Source organism: Brachyhypopomus gauderio, chromosome 11, assembly GCF_052324685.1.
Source record: "Brachyhypopomus gauderio isolate BG-103 chromosome 11, BGAUD_0.2, whole genome shotgun sequence".
NCBI classification, from domain to species: domain Eukaryota; kingdom Metazoa; phylum Chordata; class Actinopteri; order Gymnotiformes; family Hypopomidae; genus Brachyhypopomus; species Brachyhypopomus gauderio.
In genome coordinates, this window is record NC_135221.1 from 10,721,569 (window position 1) to 10,745,716 (window position 24,148).

The 24,148-nt window shown below is 42.0% G+C and overlaps 1 protein-coding gene across 2 annotated transcripts; it reads left to right on the plus strand.

Annotated features, from left to right (window-relative positions):
- Positions 1–349: 349 nt before the first annotated feature.
- arap3 (ArfGAP with RhoGAP domain, ankyrin repeat and PH domain 3) lies at positions 350–22,687 on the plus strand. Of its 2 annotated transcripts, none has more exons than XM_077021895.1 (34): positions 350–525; positions 7,062–8,086; positions 8,201–8,244; positions 8,366–8,448; positions 8,543–8,607; positions 8,812–9,144; positions 9,386–9,455; positions 9,680–9,800; positions 12,148–12,332; positions 12,698–12,804; positions 13,082–13,281; positions 13,556–13,641; positions 13,899–14,081; positions 14,353–14,494; positions 14,836–14,940; positions 15,250–15,403; positions 15,500–15,602; positions 15,708–15,906; positions 16,025–16,088; positions 16,493–16,656; positions 16,798–17,010; positions 17,109–17,214; positions 17,364–17,511; positions 17,712–17,780; positions 17,881–17,955; positions 18,185–18,302; positions 18,503–18,631; positions 18,770–18,906; positions 19,031–19,113; positions 19,213–19,248; positions 19,387–19,450; positions 19,542–19,685; positions 19,794–19,832; positions 20,641–22,687. In XM_077021895.1, the coding sequence occupies exons 2-34, from the start codon at positions 7,137–7,139 to the stop codon at positions 21,097–21,099; spliced, it is 5,178 nt and encodes a 1,725-aa protein (XP_076878010.1). In that variant the 5' UTR covers positions 350–525; positions 7,062–7,136; the 3' UTR covers positions 21,100–22,687. The 2 variants fall into 2 exon arrangements, with proteins under 2 accessions (XP_076878010.1, XP_076878011.1); XM_077021896.1 differs by having other exon boundaries at positions 353–525; positions 8,812–9,051.
- The last annotated feature ends 1,461 nt before the right edge of the window (positions 22,688–24,148 follow it).

Sequence of the window (24,148 nt, forward strand, 5' to 3'; positions counted from 1 at the left end):
AGCCTGCCTACCTTCTCACAGCACACTCCTACATTCATAATTTTCTTCATGTTCTATTTTAAGGATCCAGATCTTAAATAAAGTCTCTTTACTACTGTATTGGCTGCAATTTTCTTAGATACTCGCGAAATCAGAATTTGTTGTGACAAGAGTGTAAATTATGCCATTGAATTTACATACCCAGAACAATTTATTGAAGTAGCCTACAGGAATAACGAATTATAGATGGCCACATCATAATAACATACAAATGTATAATGTGTTTGAGGTTAGTATATAAAATTATTTGTTGATTGCAACGACTGTCGTTAAGAACAGGGAGACCGTCGGCAGACTGGCACACGCCCATCCCTTTAAGAGCTCAGTCGCTACTTTACTGAGTTGTAGCAGCATTAACTCCAACTTGCCTTACTGGTATAGTTTCTCAAACACCCGACCGCTTTACACGGTATATCTCTCTTGAACAATTTACTGGATTTCATCAAGCAACCCCGGCGCTGAAAATGTAAAGGAACAACAAATAAGGTAGGAGGAAAAAGTAACGTCGTTATTCTGAAATGATCAGATTGGATTATTTTTTATCGCAAGAACCAATAGTTAGATCATGATAATCTTCCAAATCAGGTATGATAGCAACGCCTATAATCTTCTGTCCTGCGCTTACAGACCTTGGGGAAGTGTTACTGCTAAAATCGTGCCATTAGTTTGGCATAATCTAGAATATTTTTCTCTCAGCGCGGAAGGTTAATAGTGATTTTGCGTTTATGAATGGTTTGCATAGCTATATCAGCATTTTGTGAAGTGCATGTTTTATAACACCTGTTGTATATGCTGTAATGCGGAATAGCAGTTGTAATAGTCTATGTTACTAGTTAATATATTAATGATTCATCATAAGATGAATCAAGTGGAATATTTTAATTATCAGGCTTTAATCATTCCAAGATCACATTCCAATATTTAGTAAAAATCAGAAGACGTGTTTATAGCCGTCACTGGTTAATATACCTAAATAATGAACGTTCTCATTTTGAAATATTTGCTGTTAAATTTTGCTATTAAAAAGTTGATTTCACAATAATATTGTGTTTAAAGGCGCTGATTGAGCGCCTTTAAAGCCTCTGCATGGCCCTGCTGGTAGCTTGTTGGTGTACCGTTACTGTCCTCTGATTCTGCCCGTAGTCCAGTTCTCCCAGCGGTGTGAATGAAAGCTCAAGTCATGAAGGATGGTGAATGGGTTCAGATCTAGATACGACCCTCACAATAGATACTGCAGAATGTGCCATTCAGTGTCAACGGCCTAGTTTAGTGCTTCAAAACACCAGAACTGGAGACAACTGAATGTCTGCATTTTCAGGCAGTCTCTAGTAATGATTTACTTTAAGGCTTTGACTCTGTGGAGGGTTTTGAACCTTATGTGTTGTTACCCATAAACAGCACGAAACCTTTTTTAACAGCATGAAACCTTTATTAGCCCTTCCAATGTTTTTAGCAAACTCTTGTTTGTAAATGTGATCTATAAAATTGTATTTAAAATACCTTTGAAAACACATTTGTTGGAGTGAGGCTGCTGGTATTTCCAGGGTTTTGATATTAGTATTCATTTACTGGTGTTCTGTAAATGAACACCAGTAAATGTGAGATTTCTCACAGGGATGTGCAGTGTTTATGATCCTATCTTTGACCTATCTGTGCTCATCGTTGTTCAGCAAATGTCACTGGGATGACACTCCTGGGAAGATGCTTTGAAAAACTGTCCCCAGAGTTTCGAAGCATTATTTTTAGAACACCGGTTTTGTTTCACATCAACTGTTTATTACACAGTTTCCTGTTACAACAGTAAGCTGTTTACACATAACAAAATTAGGTATTAGAATTGCATGGGATAATCGTGTGTGTGTGTGTGTGAGTGTGTGTGTGAGTGTGTGTGTGTGTGTGTGTGTGTGTGTGTGTGTGTGTGTGTGTGCTTGCAGCATTATGGGCTGTGTCCATTTGTGGTTATGTTTTTGACTTAAACATGCATTTTTGGAAACACTTTTCCCCTTTTTTTGTTTTTAATAGAGGCATGCACTGTCATGACAGACAGCTCTCTTCCTTAAGAGTGAAAGTGTGAGTGCAGGGTGGTTTGAAACACAGTGACAAATCTATGACTGAGCAATGGGCCTGTATATTACTGCACGAGTAGGTTCTGCCATTTCAGCAGCACTGCCTCGGCCAGCAGCAAACAATGACATATTGTGTTGTACAATAGTGCTTCACTGTTATTTATACCCCCCCCCCCAACACCCTGCATCCCAGATGCCTCCTGGATTCCTCCATTTCGCAAATTGCCTTTGACTCTACAGCTTCCACTAATTGTGCACACTGGAAACCTGGGATGTTTGAATAGGATGTGCAAGTGGAAGGTACTTATGGCATTTGCCCCTTTCATTACATCAGCAGTGATGACGTGGTGGCAACGTAAGGTTGTAAAGTCTACGGTCATGTGAGACTGACTCATTGGTGATTCAGAATATCTAGAGAAACCACGGAGAACAGAATGACATGATGGAGAATGGTACTGTCCTATTGGCTTGTTAGAGCATGTCCTACATGCCTTTTGCTGAAGTTTTCAGTGTAGTGCACCGTGGGTGACAATATGAACTTCTAATGGTTATTAACCAGACACATTTACACATTTACAAATAAGATCAGAGGGTTTTTGTCAGGCTGTATTCATGGCTCAACGGACGGCTGCAGAAGAACACCTGTACCAATGAATGAACCTTGAATGATTTAAAAGGGAACTTCAATGTTTAAATTCTAGTTTACAGCATCTATAGAATATGCTTCAATACTATAGACAAGTTTTACACAACTTTGCAATTTTCTTTCCTCCTGTAATTTGCGACAAACTGAAAATGGATGGAAAACCAGTCAGCTCAAAAACAGCCGAAGGGCACTTGGTTTGTTTTTCAACAAGAGCCCATAGGTATCCAAGTGAACAGGTTTTCCATCTATTTTTAGCTCAGTGAAACGCATCAATATGATCTTCTGTGTCAATTAACCATATGCTACAGATGTGGCAAATACAGACTGATCTAATGAATGCTGTTGTATTGCTTGTAGTCTATACAAGATACACATTTAAAAGCTATTATAATTGTTTTCTCTTAGCCATTTAATTATGAACACTAGCTTAGGTGACACTGTTGTTAGTTATAAACAAAGGACTGTGCTGCGTTTAGACAATAAGTTATTTACTAACAAATATGCAGAGCATGCAAATAAAAAGGAACAGATCTGTGGATGAAGTGTGAGCCAGGACATTCAGTACTGCTCATACCTAGAGTGAACTCTGAGAGCCCTTTCTCAGTAGAATTGCTTTTATGTTTGGGACAAGTTGTTATGTTTGTAGCACAGATGGTTGTTTTAAGAGGAAGATCAAAAAACAAACTTGTGGATTTCATATGCTACTGTTTATTTTTTCTGTCACATGCTTATTTGATTTTCAAGTGTAGTTTAATGTAGTGTAGTTTTCAGTTTAATGTTAAAATGCAGTTTTGAACCTGAATATATTAGAAAAGTGTACACAGATGTTTTACTGTAGTAGTTATATAAGGAGGTGTTTCTGTAGTCATTGTGACATCTCCATGTTCCTGCTTTTAAACTGGACTTAAGTTTACCTAAGTCCAGTTATCTAACCTAAGTTAGATAAATGTTATAAACAAACAAGCAAACTAATCAATCATTATTTGCCTATAACACTGGAAGGTTTCCCAGTGATTGACAGGATTATGGTTGTTGCAGGATTAAATAGCAGAAGTACAAATAGAAGGATACAGGTAGGACAAAATGAATCATTATAGATCATACAAAGTCAAAGTCAAAGTCAAATTTATTTATATAGTGCTTTTCACAACACATGTTGTCACAAAGCAGCATAAAGAATATTGATAGATCATAATACTTTTTTGTAACCACGGTTATGTTGGTAAGAATGTATTTGAAAATGTTTTTGTATAATATGTAAAACTGGAATAGTTTAACCTAGTTTTGTAATACTCTGATACAAACATAGATACAAAAAGAGACTAGTATATTTTAATGTTAGCACTATTCATTTTGAGAAATTGTGGGTTTTATCCTCAAGATTACTCAGAATGAATGTTGTGTCTTTCACTTGTGCTCTGAATTTTGGTTTCAACATGTAGTCCTTCTTGATGCCTTTAATGCTATAGACTGGCCAACATGTAATACCACCATTATGGTGTCCTCCGTTCCATATCATGTTTGGAGGCTATGCTAATCTGCAGTTTATCTGCCCATCAAGGGCCTTACTTATCTTCCTCTGTAGTGGTAGAGAGGAGCAGGGAGGGGCTGTGCTTGTGGGACAGCTGTATCCTGTGTTTTCTGTAACACAGTGAAAAGCCAGACAGGCTATTATAATAAATACGGGCAATTCAAGAGGGGGACACATCATTAGGACTCTTCTTGCATGCTAGTTCTCTAGTAAATGAAAGTATCAAGTGTCGAATGTAATCTAAAGTTGCAGATTCTGCTTTGCAGTCACACATGCAGGGATGCCTTTGTGGGAGGTGTGCCGATTAAACAATGGGACACTTTTGTGGGAGGTGTGCCGATGAAAACACATGCTTGGGGAGGATAGTTAGTCTGATCTCCAGCAAGTCTGATGTCAGCCTCCATCTTTCTTTTCACCCCAGTCAGACTGAGAATCCCTTGGCTTTTCTTCAAGTCCTAATCTTCTCTGTGATCTCAGCTACTTTCTTTTTTTTTCCACAGTTAGCTTGAGAATGCCTTCTCTCTTCTCAGAGTTCTTTTTTTGAGACACCCCATCCCCCTCACTTTATTCCCTTGGCTGTCTGTGGTGGGAATACAGTCACCGGGCAAACATTGTCTCACTGTCTTTTCTCAAATATAGTTGCCAAAGCTAAATGTTAGGTATAAATACTTTCTGATGACTTAAAAGCTGAAATTATAAGATTAATAACAGTTATTGCTGATAGTATAACTAATAAAAACTACAGATAAATATATCTCGTTTGCATTAAGTGGTGCAAAAACATTTTTGCATGTACTTATCGTAGTTTACTAGCAAACCAAATTTGCTTAATGTCCTGACTACACTTTCTGCCAAGGTGTATATCTGCTTGTAAGTAAGAGCTTTTCTTCAGAATCTGGTCTTCAGGATTTTTACACATGCTGATGGCATGTTTTGAACTTAGATTGAGATTATTGCATTATTATTATTATGCATTCTTCCCTTGTTTTCGCTGTGTAAAATAAAAAAAACACATTGACCTAAAGGGTTGCCAAAACAGAAGTTGTGGATTTTGGCTTTCTCTTCCAACTTACAGAACAGTAGTGGTTTACATCTCAAGCCTCAAGTACATTTTCCTCTGTGTACATTTTCCTTTGTGTCCAGGGTGTCAATGGACATGCAGGCCTTATAAGACTGCAATTGCAAAGAGGTCTCCTACATTCCGTTAAGACTGCCGACACCAATGAGTTCTAAGTTTTGACTTTTTCACTGATTTAAATATGTATAATATTCAGTGATTCAGTGTAGAAACAGGGTGGCTGATGGGTGGGTGATATTAGCCGCGTGATGACAGCGTTGATGAAGGGTGATTTGGGCACTGCTGATTGGACAGAAAAAGACAGCCTGTAGTCAATGGCTTTCCCCAGGTCACACTTTATCTGCCAGCTTCATAAGCTTCCTGCCTCTCTGCTCAGCTCCGGATCTAGTGGATCAGCGTGCGGGAGCCAAAGGTTAGCGGCCAGAGTGCAGGCGAAGGAAACCTGGGATGTGAGTCACAGCCCTTTTCAACAGCCTCCAAGTGTCTGCTTTTTCACTCTGCTTCAGTTCTGGCCAGATGCACCGATGGTGACTGTAAGCTACTGCTGTGACCAGTATAAAATGCATCACCCCCCCTGCTTTACCTTTTATGCAACGACCGTTAGCAAAAATGCCTGTCCTACCAAAGATTTAAATGTTGTCTTTTTCAGATGCAGAGAAGGAGTACTGTTTTTCCCCCTTTTCCCCAAGCTTTAGATCTTAGTTTTTATGAATATGCATGAGGGTGAAACACCAATGATGAACCTCTAATCTGGGATCCCTGGTCTGTAGTCCACACATATGTGGTTGGGGGTGGGATCAAGGCCTCTACTGTTTGATTAGAAAGAGCTTGACCACTGTTGAAGACCCCGCCTCTTGGCTGGGATGAGATATAGCTGGTCTGTGTTCCTCCCCTGTTCAGAGTTGGCAGTGTGCCACACACACAGCCTTGAGATTCTTCTTAGGGCTGCGTTCTCAAGCACTGTCAACCTTTGGGACATGTGAGTTCAGGAAAGAGTATTGCCTATGGTTGAGCACAGTCCAAATGTTTTCAGGAAGTGTCTGCACAGGGGGCTGTCGGAATCATGCCCCTCCACCCAAGTTGCCTTTTCCCGCCCCTGCAAAGCCTCTTCCTGGACAGTCCTGGCAGGGTTAATGTTGCTCTTAATGTTACCCCAAGGTGCTTTATCAACAGCAATGATTCCATAAAGGGACATTCCTAAAAATAGATTAGCAAAAAAATATGACTTCCCAAGCTCCCTGTGCATTTGTGGTTTGATTCGGGACTTATCTAGGTTTTTATTTGTATAATGTTCCAACATGTCCCCCATGGAATGGCGGTTTAACTGAACAAAGACATTTCTTTGTTTAATGATCACTGATGACATCAGTCTTTGTTCCAGTGCAGTGGTTTTTAAAGGTTGTGGGGTCAAGACCTCATCTGGAAATGCTACAAAGATGCCCATCCAGTTTGGCAAATAAAAGTCCATTAATTCTCTCCAACCCTCAGCTATGTCTCTTCTGCACCCTGCTGACTGCTGGTAATTGGCCAATCATTAGCTAGCGCCAGGTAGCGCTTAAAAAAAGACATTTTATGTTACATGTAAAGTATGGGGTAGCAGTGAGCCTATTATACAATATCAGATACGCGTGACTTAGCTACATATGATAATGTTAAGAGTGTTTATTACCACTAATGCAGTGTCTTTGCTTCTTTGTTTAGATGAGGGACTGGCATCGTCTTCCTCTCTTGGCCAGTGTTACTGCTGCTTTGCATGCAGCCTGTTCTATGTAGCCCATGTACACTATGGCAACAATTGATCCGGGCTCAGATGCAGAGGACCTCTTAGCGTCCATTCACCTCGAGAGGTATCTGAACCACTTCAGACAGGCAGGCTTTCTGCTGGCCTGGGACTTCTGCCATGTTGATAATGCAGCTCTCAACAGGCTTGGAGTGATCGCCACCGGCCACAGGAAGCGGATCCTCAAACTGGTCGAGCACATTCGGCTGATCTGCCAGCATCAAAGGAAGGACTCGCTATTGGACCGCTGCAACTCGGACTCAGCAATTCATGAGGTGGCGCCCGACAAGTCACAGCCTCCTCCATCTCAAGGCGGAGCTGACACGCCCTTTGAAGCCTTGCGCACCAACCCGGTTCCAAACCTTTCCGCTCTCGTGAAGCGCTCTCACTCAGAGCGCAGTGGTGCCACCACGAAGCCAGTGCCGAAACCCAGAACTGTCTTCGGTAAACAAAGAGTGCCGCTGCCTTCACCGCCCGCACGGCAGGAGTCTCCGATCTGCAGAAGCTCCTCTCAGGATTCTTCTTGTCGTCTAGTTTCAAAGGGCTCTCCTGCTGAGGAGCCCAGCCCGGACTCCGTAGGCTCAGGACAAAACTTGTGTGAAGCTAAGTTGAGTACCACTATCGCAGCTCTAGAGAGTAGTGGACCACTACCTCCAGTGCCCCCAAGGTTTCACAGACGGGTCCCTCCGTTCAGGAGCATGTCTGACCAGGACCTGCAAAGCACCATACCCCTGTCCCCCTCCTCTGACTCTCCTTCCAATTACCAGTGTTCTCCTTTTACCAGTACACCTGGTTCTCCACCTAGCCCTCCATGCTCAGGCCTGGAAATGGTTTCCAATGAAATTTACTGTGGCACTTCACCTGGCACTCCACCCACGCTATGGAGCCGCTGTTTACCCCTCACCCCTCCACGCCAAGGACTCAACTCATCTACCGAAAGCAATAGGTAGGCTTTCACTGATTAGAATCTACTTATCAGTCAGTGTTTTGGTATTTGCCAAGTGCAATTATTTGTGATTCAGGGCTTCATTGCTAACACCCAGATTTATAATGTCTACAGCACTTTAAACCACACCTCCCCAGAGCCACCTAAACGAACATTAGGTAAGTCCATGGGATTTCAAATCCTAATTTATTTTTTATAAATGCATGTCACTATCTCTGTTGTTTGTATAGTTCATTAACTAGTTTAGTTCAGTAAATAGTTAGGTTTTGTTTTTAATAGCCACTACGGAGATCCAAGATGAACTCATCAGTCCATACTGTGAAACAGTTTTCCAAAGCAAGCGGCAATATCAGCATTCTGACGTGAGTGGAAGCAAGCAAATGATAAATGAAAGCAAACGGTACTGCTTAAAAACACTTAAAGATGCTTATTCATTTATTTATTTTGCACGCTAAGGTTGAATGGTCCAGAGGTGGGGAAATTACTGGAACTAAAGAGGAAAGACTAGGAAACGACCATGGGTGATTATCCTTTAATCGGATTACTAAAAAAGAAAATAACTTCTGATTCAATACTTTCAGTGAAATTAAAATATTATTTATTTCACACAATAAACCTAATCGCTGTTGACCTCAGTGTAATGATCCCAAGAGCCCTGAATGATGACATGCATCCCGATTATGATGTGGCTATGATCAGTCCACCTGTTGTTACCACCTCTCCAGTCACCAGAGCCAGTCGTGTGTGAAGCGCCAGTCCCACACCGCCCCGGGAGACTCCCCAGGCTACTGCACAGTGGGCGAGTCTTCGCCCGCCACACACTCCTTCTCTCTGCCTCCTCGCAACCTGTACCCCAGCGAACTGGACGAGGAGCAAACCATCTCTCCCTACGCCAGCTATACCTCGCCGTCCGATCGGGCCGCGCCCATCCTCAGCGGCTGGCTGGACAAACTCTCCCCCCAAGGGTATGCCCTACTGTGGGCACAGCGTCCCTCCTCTCCCTGCGTCTCCTTCCTTCTCAAGGGCTATCTGTGCATCCTGTCTGTCCTCTACTGCTGGTGTGTCTTCACCTCATTATGTTTTCTCTCTGTGTTAGACAGAAACCTTCATTTCCCCTTTGTGGGTGCGACTTCTTTCCTTTACATCTGTTTTTCAGCTTGGCTACAGTGAATTGCTGTGTATTTACCACAGTAAGAATCATCATACACGGGTTTAAGTAGGCTGCTGCTTCTGTGGGCTTTTGTTTACCTATTTTCTTTGTCTGAACACACCTGATTACATGTTGTTTACTTGTTTTAGGAACTATGTGTTTCAGAAGCGTTATGTGAAGTTTGATGGAAAAAACCTCATGTATTTTGGCAGTGAAAAGGTATAACAGCAAACATGACTCTATTACACTGTTGTATAGTTCTCTGGTTCTATCACTCTGTTGTATAGTTATCTAGCTACACACTAGGGTTGATTGTTCCACCTATTTTTTTTCTTAATATAAAGCGTTTCCAACTCCAAATACATTAACTGCACCAACAACAAGAATTTTCCTTGGAAACCGAGAGAATGTCCCCACACAAAAGGCCCCTTTCTCTTTTTCAGGACACATATGCAAAAGGTGTGATTCCCCTGGCTGCAATACAAATGGTTCGTGCAGCCAAAGACAACAAATTCGAAGTTGTCACAAGCCACAGGACATTTATCTTTCGCGCTGACAATGAAGGTAATGCTGAAGTCTATTTTCAGTAATGAGCAGTAAAGTGAAACTGACCCTCCATTATTTTTATGGTGCACATTATATTAAAGGCATTTTATAGAACCACTGCCATCTAAAGAGTTCAGACAGACACTGAAGTGTTTAATGAAACTATAAGGAAAACAAAACCGAGCACTAACCAGAACAAACGAAAAACCAATGGTAACATCAGTACATCAGTAACAACAGTAACATCATAGACAACAGTTACACAAACAGAAATGGCTTATAAAGAAGAAACATAATAACACACAGATGGTGTAATGAATGAGGTGTAATGTACACCACCTGAGGGGTGTGTGGCATGTAACCAAAACACAGAAACCTGTAACAGAAGACAAAATTGTAAACAAAAAGCTGTGTGCAATGCCTCTGTCACTTGATGGAGTTTCATGTCAAGGAGGCAACATCACAACAACCTTTACACGGTAACTATAATAAAGACACGCATAATAAAGACATGCACTGTTATTAAACAGTTGTATCCAGCTTTTGAACAATGTTCAATTAGAGCAAAAGAGTTCAAAGCAATTCCAATGGCACTTACTTTCACTTTCAAATTCTTGATAATGCACAAACATTCTATAACAAGACAAGACAAGCCAGGGACTGCCATCAGCTGACGACAACTGACATACATACAGTACTCACAAAATGTCAGGGATATTTGGCTTTCGGGTGAAATTTTAGGATTAACATTTAGCTCTTCATAATGCTGGGTAACCTTTACAGGTGAACTTAATGTGACCTATAAAATTCGCAAAAGCTATTTGATCCATGAATTGACCAATAAATGTCCTGGTTCTATAAAAATTTGTTTTTAAACTGTTCTCCTCATCATGCTGTTCACAATTTGACATTATGAGACCAAGATGACACCTAACAATTCATAATACCGCACAATTGAGGATGTTCTCAGACAGAAGTGGCCACAGAGTGTCCGTGTCATCAGCAGGTTGCAACAGAGATACGGAAACACTAGAAGAGTCACAGAAAAGCGTAGAAGTGGACGTCCTTTGGTCACGTCCCACACTGATGACCGCTTCATGTAGAGTGGTCTGCATGCTAGATGACCTGCAAGGGTACCTGACCACATCAGCAGGCAACATTTACGCTGGACAATGTTGGAGATGTAAAGGAGAGCGCGATGCATCAGTCACTGTTGTCACCAGACGAGCCTTTGGTGGTGGTGGTGTTGGTGTTAGTGTGGGCATATGTGTTTAGTCAATACAGAACTGCCCTACACTTTGTCAGTGATACAGTCACAAGCCCATACTACTTGAATAACATCATTAATCCGGCCATTGTGCCTCTTCATGAATAGCACAGGCCTAATTTCATCTTCATTGGCTCCAGCCCATCGAGGTCGCATCATTAGGGAACGGCTGCTGTAGACTTGGGCACCTTAAATGGAGTGGCATGCACAAAAAACCTATGGGTTCAGCTGAGTCACCTCGTAGCGGCTCGTAATCCTGTACCCCAGAACCTGAATGACCTGAAGGCCCTTCAAGCAGAGTGGGATGCTTCTTTCTTTTTACACTTTCCATGAATTTCACACAAAAGCCAAATATCCCTAATTTTTTGTGAGTAGTGTATGTCAACTGTATGTCACGGTCTCTCTCGTGAACATCTCTGATTTCATGGGACTGTGTGTTTTGTTTTCTTTTTGATCTGCTGACCATGTGCTTTTGTTGACCATGTGCCCCCCCCCCCCCCCCCCCCCCCCCCCCCCCCCCCCCCGCTTTGTACATTTGTGTCTTGGACTGAAAGGCAGAAGTTGAGCCCTCAACAAGCGGATGTTTGGCCACTAGTGAAACTGTGCAATTTGCTGCGTACATACTTGGCTTGCTCTTTGTCATATCCCCCAAATGGTCTTATGGACATAGACCCAGTGAAACTAGTTCATTTATGCAAATGCATGCTTCCTCGCTCCTTTGAATGTTACCATTTTGCTGATACCTACCTTGGTAACTACTGCATGTGCAGAGGCCCCTTACGCATGTATGATTTCAGTAATGGAACTCATTAAGTAAGTCAGTCCGTAAGTGATTTGTAATATGGGTTTTGCAAAAAAAAAAAAAAAAAACTTTTATTAGGTGTTCTTTGAATCTGGTTGCTTTATGTTGTTGTTTGACTGCAGGGAAACATAGTAAATCTATTACTGTAGTCCACTATACTCTGTAGTGCAGATATAGAAGACAGCAATTCATTTGAAAACACTTTAACATTTCTGTAATGTGGTTAGTGTTTGGCCTCTTTTTTCTAGCTGATTGATGGAGACATGTGAACCCAGCCTGGTTGTCCTCTTCCACAGTGCAGCGGAGCAAATGGTGCGGCTTGCTGCAAGAACGCGTGCAGGAGCAGCTGGTGTTTGGACGGCCGCGCTTCGGCCCGGGAAGCCACTGCCAGAAGAGCGGCCTCCTGGAGCTCAAAGGCACCAAGTCAAAGATCTACGCCGCCATCATGACCGAGCAGATATGGCTCTACAAGAGTGAGCAGGTGATTTGCGCTCCACCGCACCTCTGATCTGAGGTCAGGATCTGACCACCTGATCTGTGGTTCACCGCGTGTGTAGTACTTCGCATTATGCGGTACTGCCGTATTGACAGCAGCGCTGAATTGAATCGAGCCTTTTACTGGAGTGTGAATCCAGGAACAGTGCCCCACCACACAGAGCTGCTTTGTTGTTCTACTCTTCCTTCCTCAGAATGTTGCTTGAAGGCAAACGGTTAGCAGAGTGGCATACTGCGCCGAGGATTATGTAATCCGCAGCTGCCTGATCTCTCGATGATGTACCCTGTTCACACTCGCACTGTAGACCTGAGCTAAGTTAGAGTTTACCGCACACTCCGATGTTTTTTCAGTGCTTTAAGAATGGAATCGGGATCTCTGTAATTGAGGCAAGAGGCGCTACAATCCGAGATGGCAAGAGCAAAGGCTTTGACCTCATAACCCCTTACAAGACCTTCAGGTAAAGGCTTATCTTCACGTCATGATCATAGCAGCATGTTAACATTATGTTCATAGACTCACAATGACGTTACATTTACAATAGATATTATTATATAACACGCTACGCTGTCTAAAGCTAATAGATAAGTTACGAGAAATCCTGATCAAGATGCTCCTGTAGTCATGGTGCTGATCCAAAAGTCAGAAAAGCAAAGAATTTGTGCCTAAAGGTTACTTTGGCCATGCAAAGAAGTGCTTCTTGGGTAGCTGAGCGGTTGACCTGCTAATGCCTGCAGCTTCACGGCTGAGTCTGACCGGGAGAAGCGGGAGTGGATGGAGGCTCTGCAGGAGTCCATTGCGGAGACACTGTCAGATTATGAGGTAGCTGAGAAGATCTGGTCAAACCGCTCCAACAAGGTCTGCGCTGACTGCAAAGCCATCAATCCGGACTGGGCCTCCATCAACCTCTGTGTGGTCATCTGTAAGAACTGTGCGGGTATGTGGAACTGGTGACACCCCCCGCCAAAGCCCAAGTGTCTTTTAGAGCTGATGATCATATCTGTTATTCATATTGTTCTGTCATTGCTGCCCAGTGAGAGTGGTGGTTTAGAAATGTAAGCCTGGCTGTTGCACACTCTTAAGCCCGTATCCCTGTGACTCACCTGAGACATTCGCTATGTGAGTCAGCTTTGGGGCAGCAGGCTCAGACCAAACAAAAGGAACGGAGCGTGGCCGGTGGTGTGATGACTCTTTTGTTCTCTTGCCTGCAGGCCAGCACAGGGGCCTGGGCACCATGGTGTCCAAAGTGCAAAGCCTGAAACTGGACACCAGCGTTTGGAGCAATGAGATTGTGCAGGTGGGGGTCGTGGCCGGCAGAGGCGGGTCATGACATGGCCATTTCCCTTTGAAGTTCCCTGCTTACTCCAGGCATAGGAATTCTCCATAACATTCAGAAATATGGTGCTCACAATGACTTAGCATGCTCATTATAGGCAAAATGTAAATAATTCAGTGTAAATTAATACTCATAAAAGACAAGGGAAAGTGGAGTGTTCATTCATTAATGTGATGTATATTAGTAAGTATACTCTGTGTGCATGTGTGTACATTTAGCTCTTCATAATGCTGGGTAATGACAGAGCCAATGAGTTCTGGGCAGCTAGGCTGCCGTCGGCTGAGGAACTGGACTGTGATGCTTCCCCGGAACAGCGGAGAGACTTCATTATCCAGAAATACAAAGAAGGGCGCTACCGCTACCCTCATCCCAGCTTCAGCTCCCAGGAAGAGTTACTTAAGGTGAACATGAAACCACTTTTACAAATGATGTACTCTGAATTGTGGAATAATCCCAGTAATAAAAGGATTTACTGAACTAAGTATCAGGCTTGGAATGTCCAGCATTTGAATGCATGTTTGTGTGTGTGTGTGTGTGTGTGTGTGTGTGTGTGTGTGTGTGTGTGTGTGTGTGTGTGTGTGTGTGTGTGTGTGTGTGTGTGTGTGTGTGTGTTTGTGTGTGTGTGTGTGTGTGTGCGTGTGTGTGTGTGTGTGTGTGTGTATGCTACTACAGGTGCTGTGCATGGCAGTGACAGAACAGAACCTCCTGAAAACAGTCACTCAGATTTTTGCAGAGGCAGAAGCAGCTCGAGTCTCAGACTCTAATGGACATGAGAAGCACCTGTCCCTCCATTACACATACGACCAGACCTCAGGTGCTGAGGGCTTCAACTATCTCTCTCTCTCACACACACACACCCACACTGACCCTACTAACACACACACACACACACACACACACACACACACACACACACACACACACACACACACACACACACACACACACACACACACACACACAGGACCAGCCACACAGTATCTTCCCTTCATAGCTGTGTAACCTTCTAGATTATACCACTAAGACCAGCATTAGCCATGTCATCCCTCAGCTAGTCTGTAATTATCTCTATGTCATATGTCTGGGTCATTAATACAGCTGTAGGGCAGGGGCTGTGTAAACTGTCGCAGTGTATTCACTTCTGTTTGGTTGCAGATTCCAGCGTGTATGATGAGATCATGCAGCCGGTCCTGTATTCTGGCTACCTCTACAAGTCAGGCTCCGTGAACAAAGGCACTTTATCCCGCAGAACCAGAGAAGGTAGGCGACAATGTGGCAAGCACAACCCTTGGCAGGACTTTAGCAGCAGAATGTGCTTCTTGAAAAGACAGCAGAATAAAGGGCCTTTCAGAACCAACTACACTGACATTCATATGTTTTTAGTGCATTAGGGACACTTTAATAATATTTCTAACTGTTAAAGAATGACAAATGCACTTAAAACATACCGGATATAGTCTGTTCAAAGTTATAATATCACATTCACAATGTTTGTAAAATTTACTTTCATTTACTTCCATTCTGATGACCCCTGTCACCTCATCTTTTTTGTGTTTTATGTCTTTCCAGATTTCCAGAAGTTTTGGTGTTCAGTGGAGAAGTCTCTCCAGTTTTATGAGTCTGACAGGTGCCACGAGCCCAGTATGAAGATTGATGTAAAAGACATAATCTGTTTAGGGGTTAGCAGGCCTGATTCATGCAAAAACAATGGATTCATTGACAGGTATGTTTCACTATTAGGTTGAATGTTGCTTGAATCATATCAAGTTTTTGTGGAATTTCATTTGGTTACAACTCTTTTTGTTCATAATGGATTTAGGTTTCGGTATACGTTTGAACTCTACCTGACGTCTGAGAAGCTCATCCAGTTCGGCTTAGAGACATCAGAAGCGCTGCACAGCTGGGCAAGAGCCATCGGAAAGGTACGGGGGAGAGCCGGACCGAACGGAGGGAAGAGCGTAGAGTCGAGCCCGTGCGTGGGAAGCGTTGCCTGCTCACGTCTGATGAGCCGTACTGCCGTTCCACAGGCCACCACCCCCCTAAGCTGCCACTGCTTGCTGGCGCGGGAGTTTGAGCGCGTGGGAATGTTGCGCTACCGGGCCATGCTGGACCCACAGCAGTGGAGGGAGGGCTTCTTCGTTCTGCAGAAGTCCAACCTGTTCATCTGCCCCAGGAACGACGGCGCTGCCGAAGACATCATCAACCTGAAACGCCTGCAGGAGCTGAGTGAGTCTTTCTGCTACGCCTTTGCTGGGAGGGCATACCAATGTTAGGTTTTTGAGTTTCATGTGTTGCTTTGGTTTACGTGGTCTGCTTTGTGTTTGATTTGTCTTAAATGGTGAAGGTATGGCATGCGAGATAGACAACCATGAGAAACGGGACATTCTGGTTCTAGTCGAGAAAGGAAGGTGAGCTTTTACCTTGGAAGACTTAAATGTACAGTATTGTACAAATGTCTTTTTGGAAATAAAATTCTTGTTAGTATTTATTGTATTCATGTTTGACTGCATTAGAGTTTTACTGCATTAGTTTTCATATTAGATTGTTTTATCTTTTATTTTGCATGAAAATAAACATTGCTTATGTTGACATATTTTCATGGTAGTCTTTTGAGCAGTACTCTATATAAACAATAATTCATCATGCTTTTATTGTTAGGTGTATTGAAAAAGTGCCCCAGCCTCACAGAAAGGAACTGACGAAGGAACAGATTTAGCGAGGAGTTTTAAACCCGTGTTACGTTTAAGGATTTATATGGTCTACTAAAACAATCCACTAAACGTTGATAAAATGGTGTGCAATGGGTCCCTAGGACGCTGCACTTGCAAGGCATGGGCCGGACAGATTTCTCCCTGTGGTATGCCGACATCCAGAAGGCAGCAGGGGGGAGAGGCAACACCTTAAAAGACCAGCAGCTCAGCAGGAATGACATCCCCATCATCGTGGACAGCTGCATCGCCTTCATCACTCAGTACGGTGAGAGCTCACACAGCACTGAAAGGACTATACGTCCGTACCTGTTGGTTTGCTCTTGCAGCAGAAGCATCCCTTCATCAGATCCTCACCACAAAAGCCATGTGACTGAAGCAGATCTGCTGATTGGCTCGTCTTTTCCAGGCCTGGGTCACGAAGGCATCTACAGGAAAAATGGGGCCAAGTCCAGGATCAAGCTCCTGATGGAGGAGTTTCGGAAGGATGCCCGAAACGTCAAGCTCCGCATTGGCGACAACTTCATCGAAGATGTAACCGACGTGCTGAAGAGGTTCTTCCGTGAGATCGACGATCCCATATTCATGGCTGACCTGCACACTTACTGGAAAGAGGCAGCCAGTCAGTGCTCTGCTTTAACCACATTACCCTGCTTGACACAGCAATATTTGGATTTTCGTGCACACTCATTAATTTCTTTCCAAACTCTCACTCTGCAGAGATCCCCAATAAGACACAGAGGTTGGACAGATATAAGGAGCTCATCCGTAGTTTGCCACGGGTCAACCGGACCACTTTGGCTGCTCTTATCAGTCACCTGTACAGGTACATTTCTGATTCAAACTTAGGGTGTGTTGATTCTGGAAGGCAATAGTCTGTTAACATTGTTCTCTCTCTCTCATTCTCTCACTTTCTCTCATTCTCTCTCTCTCTCTTGCTCTCTCTCTTTCTCTCTCTCTCTTTCTCTCTCTCAGGGTACAGAAGTGTGCCGACCTGAACCAGATGTGCACGAAGAACCTGTCTCTGCTGTTTGCCCCCAGCCTTTTCCAGACAGATGGGAAAGGGGAGCATGAAGTGAAGATTGTAGAGGATCTTATTGACAATTACCTCTATGTCTTTGACGTGAGTGCGCGGAACACTGTGCTGTGACGCCATTTAAATAGGATGGCGTTGTAATGTCATTTATAATTATTATTTTCGTTAAAGATTAACTGCATAAGCTTAAAAACATGATTATGGCAGCATCACAATTCTGCATGTATTTTGATACATATGTGTTACTGTATTACTGTATATTTACCTCACTGGTTATTTGAATGTAGATTGATGAAGAGCACCAAACCCAAATTGAGCTGGAGATCAGTCTCATCACCACCTGGAAAGACACACAGGTACAGTAGCACTGACGCCACTCACTACCCACTGATGACGTGAACATAATTAATTAGTAGTGGGCTTGGCCTTACATTGCCATTTCTGTACTGGGTCCAGCTCTCCCAGGCTGGAGATTTGATTATTGAGGTATATCTGGAGGAAAAAACTCCAGACTGCTGCATCACTCTAAAAGTAAGTGCAGATTCTCCTAATATACCTCATTCTAAAATTAGCAAGATAATAGTGAAATTTACAAATGTTTGCATAGATTGATAATTTGTGGGTGAAAGGTGCAGTTTCACTTTAATACCACCTGGTGGCGTATGTTCACCACATTACGAGCTAAATGTCATGCTTCTGTGACATTCCAGCCTTCATGTTTTTCCTGAGTGGAGTTTTTAAGTTATGTGTTTCTCTGAAGGTCTCCCCCACTATGTGTGCTGAGGAGCTGACGAACCAGGTGCTGTACATGAGAAATGTTCCTGCAGGCGAGAAAGACGTTTGGATGACCTTTGAAGCCATTGAGGATGGAGAGCTTGGTAAACAGACACTCGTTACTCAATAGGTCACATGGACCTCAAAAACCACAATCCAGCTACAAAGAACTGATACTACATCCATTAGGAATTTTAGTATGATACTAGACAACATTTTGTATTTAATCTAGAATTGTACATTAGCACATTGTATTTAATTATAACTGCTATAAACAAGATGCTTTGTTGATATATTTCAATAGAGCGGCCTCTACACCCAAAAGAGAAGGTTCTGGAACAAGCCCTGCAGTGGTGCAAGATGGCCAATCCTAGTTCCGCATACTTGTTGGTAAAGAAAGTGCCCAGACGAGAGGTGATAGATATCTTTACAGGTGACTGCAAGGAGCAACATATTACTAACGCCCTACTTGCTTCCAAAGAATGTTTATAAATGTGTTGGTCGTGAAACAGGATCAAATGCCGTGTTCATGTGCAACTGCATTTTCTGTTTGTGCTTGGCGGGCCAACAGCCTACAAAAGTGAGATTGTGAAGTTTGGAGTTCTGAAGTGCCGAGAGGAACCGCCCAAGCTCCTGCAAGGGACCAAGTTCCAGGAGCGTGGATTCCAGATCCGAGACCACAAACTGCTCCTGATGAAAGATAAGAAAGTATGTCCCTCACTCATCCGCAGTTCCCCTTTGTTCCCGACCAATCAGACCTCATTGGAGAAATTAGGAACGTTTGAAACCTGAACATGCTTGACTTGCTTCCTGCTTCTTTCAATTGTTACAGAGCATCAAACCAGAAAAGGAGTGGCTACTGAAGACCATGAAGATTTACATTGGAATAAGAAAGAAGTTAAAAGCACCAACAAAGTAAGATGGCATTTGTTTATTTGTTTGTTTATTTGTTTCTGTTATGTCACATGTCGAAAGTATTTGATGTTTTCATTAACTACTGCTGTCCAATTGCAGATGGGGTTTCACTGTGATGTTAGATAAACATCAGATGTAAGTGTTCTCTTTGGTCCAGGTTCAACTGAGCTGGTACAATACTCACTATTTATTAATTATTTGCTTCAGCCTTTTCAATGGTGCTTGTGAATTTGGTTACATTATGGTTTTTACTACATTTTCTAACTTTGAAAGGTACCTCAGTTGCTCCAGTGAAACAGAACTTTGGGACTGGATGACAAATCTGCTTAAAGCACAGGTATGTGACATAATCCTGGCCTTGGAGGTCATTTTGGAGATGAAAAGGTCTTTGGTAATGTGAAGCTGTGGTTGTTTGATTTGTTTCCTAGAACGACGACTTGCGTCCTCCTGTGATGAGACGCCACTCTTCCTCGGACATCTCCAAGCAGAAGTTTGGCACTATGCCTTTAGTGCCCATAAGAGGAGAGGAGAGCAACACCAACTCCACCATGCTTTCAGCAAACCAGACCCTGGTATTACAAACCCACCTCTGTCGGTTACTCCAGCGTCCTCTAGTGGCCAGTCATACTAGCACTTACAGACCTTTAGGACTTATGAATTGTTTTGTTGTATTTCTGCAGCGGAAGCTCCATGATAGGAGGACTCTTTCAATGTACTTTGTAAGTATGCACCTTTGATTCTGATCTTCTGGTTTCATGCATTCTGACACACTAATCCCACTTTAGTCAACTTGGTGCTTTATTTACTTCGTGCTTTTGAGACATTTGGTAACAGTGGACGTTTGTTGTGTGGTGTATCGTATTGCCTCACCCACACGTATAATATAAACATGGCTCACGTATCATGCGTTCACCTTTGCAAAACAGCTCGTCTTTTCATTCTCTCGTCCCTCCCCTTCCTGTTGGGAGCTGAGGTTTCCTGGTGCGACACCGTCAGGATGTTGACCTGAATGTCTGAAGTGGAGACAACAGGATGTGTAGGGTGGAAGAATTGTTACACTGCATTGTTCTGTGGCCACAGCCTTGAGCCCAGGCTAAGACCTCTGCTCAGCTCTGGGGTTTTGGGGTGAGGTGGGGTGGGGTGTGGAGGCAGGTGTGGAGAGTGTTGCCTCTGGTGGTCCTGAGCTTAAAACATTTGCAAGCAAATTGCTGCCTTTTTTCATTTGCCCCTAGTGTATTTGGTAATTATCTTGAGGTTGTTACTGTGATACTAAAACAATGGATTAGATTCATAGGAGGAGGGAGTTTATAATCATTTGAATTCTGTTGAAGGGTAAGTTCCCTCTGTGACTGACCTCAGATAAACTCATGACATAAAATTGTATGAAAGTCTTTTAGATATTGAGTTATTACTGAAATTTAGTAGGAATATATAAAAAAATTTTTTAACCTTGCTTACATTTTTAAACATACACATGTGTTGTAGCTGCTATGATCACTAAACCTCAACTGAAACTGTCCCTGGTAGCCCATGAAGGTGCAGCAGGACTCACTGGAGGAGCGTCAGGAGAGCCCGGAGCCCCTCTATGAGGAGGTGGGCGACTTTGGCCTTCAGGTGCTGAAATCTCTGGAGACCAGCTTCCGCTCCAGCACCCACGCCGAGACCCTGGAGGTGCCGCCGCGGCCCGTGAGCCTAGGCCAGAGGAAGACTGGCTCGCTAGACCGCGTCCTCGGCCCAAACCGGGTGTGTTCTCTTGAGGAAGAGTGCCTCATGGCCCCTGGTGGCTCCCTGGACACACTGGTGCAGGAGGAAGCCCGTTGCTTCATGCAAGGCCAGGGCGGGGGCAGCCAGGGCGGGAGTAGCCAGGGTGGGAGCAGCCAGCTCACATCCTGCAGTCCTTCTCAAGAGCTTCTGCTGCAGGAACTCTTCACCGTATTCAATAAGTCAGAGGAAGAGGAACAGCTCTCCACCGAGAGCCTGATCTGAGCTTATCTGAGCTGATCTGATCAGGTCTGAGCTGAGCTGAGCTGAGCTGAGCTGAGCTGATCTAATCTTATCTGATCTGATATGATCTGATCTGAGAGATGATCTGATCTGAGCTGGCAGGTCTAGTGTTGAGAGTCTTGAATCAAACAAACTGTATCCTGCAGTCTGAATGTGTGATTATATTCAAATGCAGTTTTTCTCTGCCAAGACGTTGAGCGTAGCTGTTGCCGATTTGTTATATAATGAAGTCATTAAATTACATGAAGTTTGTCAGTATTATAAAGTTGAGACAAATTAAGTAAAATGTACAGAATGCTAGTACCAAAGTACTAAACATTTTTAATTCCTACATCTCTGTTAAATGCTCTGTATATAATATGTATATTGAAATGTATATTCTTTGCTTTTGCTAACAAAATCTTACTCCATTTTAAGCAAAATTTCTGTTAGTCCTATTAAAAGAGCAGTTGTGTAAAATTGGTATATGATCTGGTCTAAACTGAAACTAGATGTCACCTCACTTTAGTAAGTCCTAAATAGTTATGTTTTTAAAAACAAAATTTATACCAGCTCTGTGCCCTCTAACCATGTACAAAAAAACATTTTTATAACGTTGACATTTTGATGAATATACAATTAATAAATCAGTCAGGTGTAGCACAAACTAAATACTTACCCAAGAGTATTTGAATAAGAAGCTTGAATAAGAGGATAGTTTATCTGAGTATATGTAATACCTGTTCCAATCATACAGGTCTTTGAGTTGTCAAGGTGACTGAACGTTTGGTATCATTTTGTATTTGTCTCTACAAAGTGGCTTAATTAGTTAAACTACGCAAATTTAAACGCGTATAAAATATATATTTTTTACAGAAAAATTGGCATTCTGGGACTTTCAGCTATGTTTTGCAAGTACAATTTCTTATATTTATTAATTTATTTATACACTGTCCACCACTGATCAGCGTTAATACATACTGTGAAGGCCCTAAAGATGTTACACTGTATGAATAGCAAAGACGTTTTTCCAACTTGACTTTGAGCAATAGAGGGCAGTGTAGATCCAAAATAGAAATACTTGACAATCTTATTAATATTGCATTCCACTTAATCTTGTACTTACAAAAAGCACTCTACAGGCTATTGAATACATGTATGTAGTGTATGCTCATGTGTAATTTTACAAATGCAACATTCTTCTCTGAAATTATTATTTTTTATCATGAGTCGTTGTAAGTGCTGCCCCCTGTGGTCCGTGCCTGAAATGCAAACACATATATTTCACTGTTAGACCGTCTTTGTTTTTGCTGTGTGGCATAACATTGTACAGGCTAGTCAGTGATTTGTGTTGTGTGCGCCAGCATTTATTTGATTCATTATGCTGGGTGGTGTCAGGAACTTGTGTTAAGACTGTTGGCTGAAAAGCTGGCGTAGACTGTAATGTTACTCAGTAGTAATCTACTGAATGCAAAATTCTCTTTTGGTATTGCCAAATGTATAACTGAGAATTAAAGAATATGTTTAAATATAATACTGTTTGAAAAAATAGACTCTGTGTGTTCCATTAAAAAAGGCTTATGTACCTCAATGCATGCCTCAAGAACATACCTTTATTTGTTTCTGTGGTTTATGCAAGGTTATAATAAAATATTCACTATAGCAACATAGTGCCTCAGCATATATAGGAACTTATATATTATATTAGGTATTTTATATTTGAGTTTCAGAAACAATTAGGGAAAATGAGGACCTGAGGGAAATGTTAGTGAAAATGAGAGCCATTCTATGAATAATGTAGGTGATTTCAAGTTTAAATAATAATTTCTTGTTTGTCACTTGCAGCATGTGACTAGCTATGACCAACTTAAAACAGGGACCTCTAAACTATAGAACAATGTGAGTGTTCACTTCTCAGCAACAAGTCACACTCAATGGTTTTTACTGCTGATTTTACAGACTTTGTTGCCATGTTGTTTTAAGGAAATATAACACATTTAATGACACATCTATTGTTATGTTATGCTTCTTTTTGTAGTTAAAGAATTTTTTCAAGTCCGTAAATATTTACACAGTAATTAAAGTTAAACAGCAAGCATCTTTTGTCAACTTTTCCATTACGTAATTGTGCTGATATTGTGTATTATTTTGTTCTTGTTGATTCTGTACCTTTAATAGTTATGTTAACTACATAACTTCAGTCTTTTCCTGAAACAATTTAAACTCATCCAGTATCAGACTCTAAATAATTAGAATTACTGGGTCTGTTTCATTTTGTATCAGAAGAGCTAAACCAGAAATAACAATGTGTTCTACAAACAAAAAAGAGGAACCAACCGTATTGGCAGAACCCGCTTTCAAAGAGAAATGTCTTAGGGAAAGAGGATTATTACTTGGAATGAGAACAGGAATTTTCTAGAAATACAGAGGATCAGTCAATCAAAGTGTCTTCTGGGGCGATTTAACTTTAAGAGTAATCTCATTACCCTAGCTTTTAACTGGACACCTTCAAAGTAGCTTCAAATTTAAGTGATTCCTATTCTGTGAGTGAAACCCTCCCTTCAGGTAAAAGCATTCACACATGTTCTGTCTTAGTTTAGCACCTACATTTAAAAATGGGGCATTCAAGATAAAATCCAAAATAAAGACCTGAAATTCTCAGTTATTAACATAACAGCCTGGTGTATTCCATTCAAAAGTTAAAATGTTCAGGTATCTCACAGTTTATTTCCCATTAGAATGTAGTGCTATATGTTTTCTTTTAAGCTTAATATATATATATATATATATATATATATATATATATATATATATATATATATATATATATATATATATATATATATATAAACACAAAGTCGTTCTGTAAATAATTACAGCTCAGTATATGGTTGTAACTTTGCTGTGCTCAGTAAATCAAATTGTTCTTTTTTTGCACATTTCAATTGCTACCATGATTTTTGACCTGTGGCCATACAAGTACAAACCTCCCTCGATGCATGCCTTTCATTGGCCTTCCAGTATTACACCATGGCTGTAACTCTTACAGATT

Coding starts and splice junctions, on each gene's coding strand:
- arap3 (XM_077021895.1), top strand. CDS start 7,137: ATGTACACTATGGCAACAATTGATCCGGGCTCAGATGCAGAGGACCTC. Junction 8,245..8,365: donor GCCACCTAAACGAACATTAG/GTAAGTCCATGG, acceptor TGTTTTTAATAG/CCACTACGGAGATCCAAGAT. Junction 17,781..17,880: donor CCACCTGGAAAGACACACAG/GTACAGTAGCAC, acceptor TACTGGGTCCAG/CTCTCCCAGGCTGGAGATTT.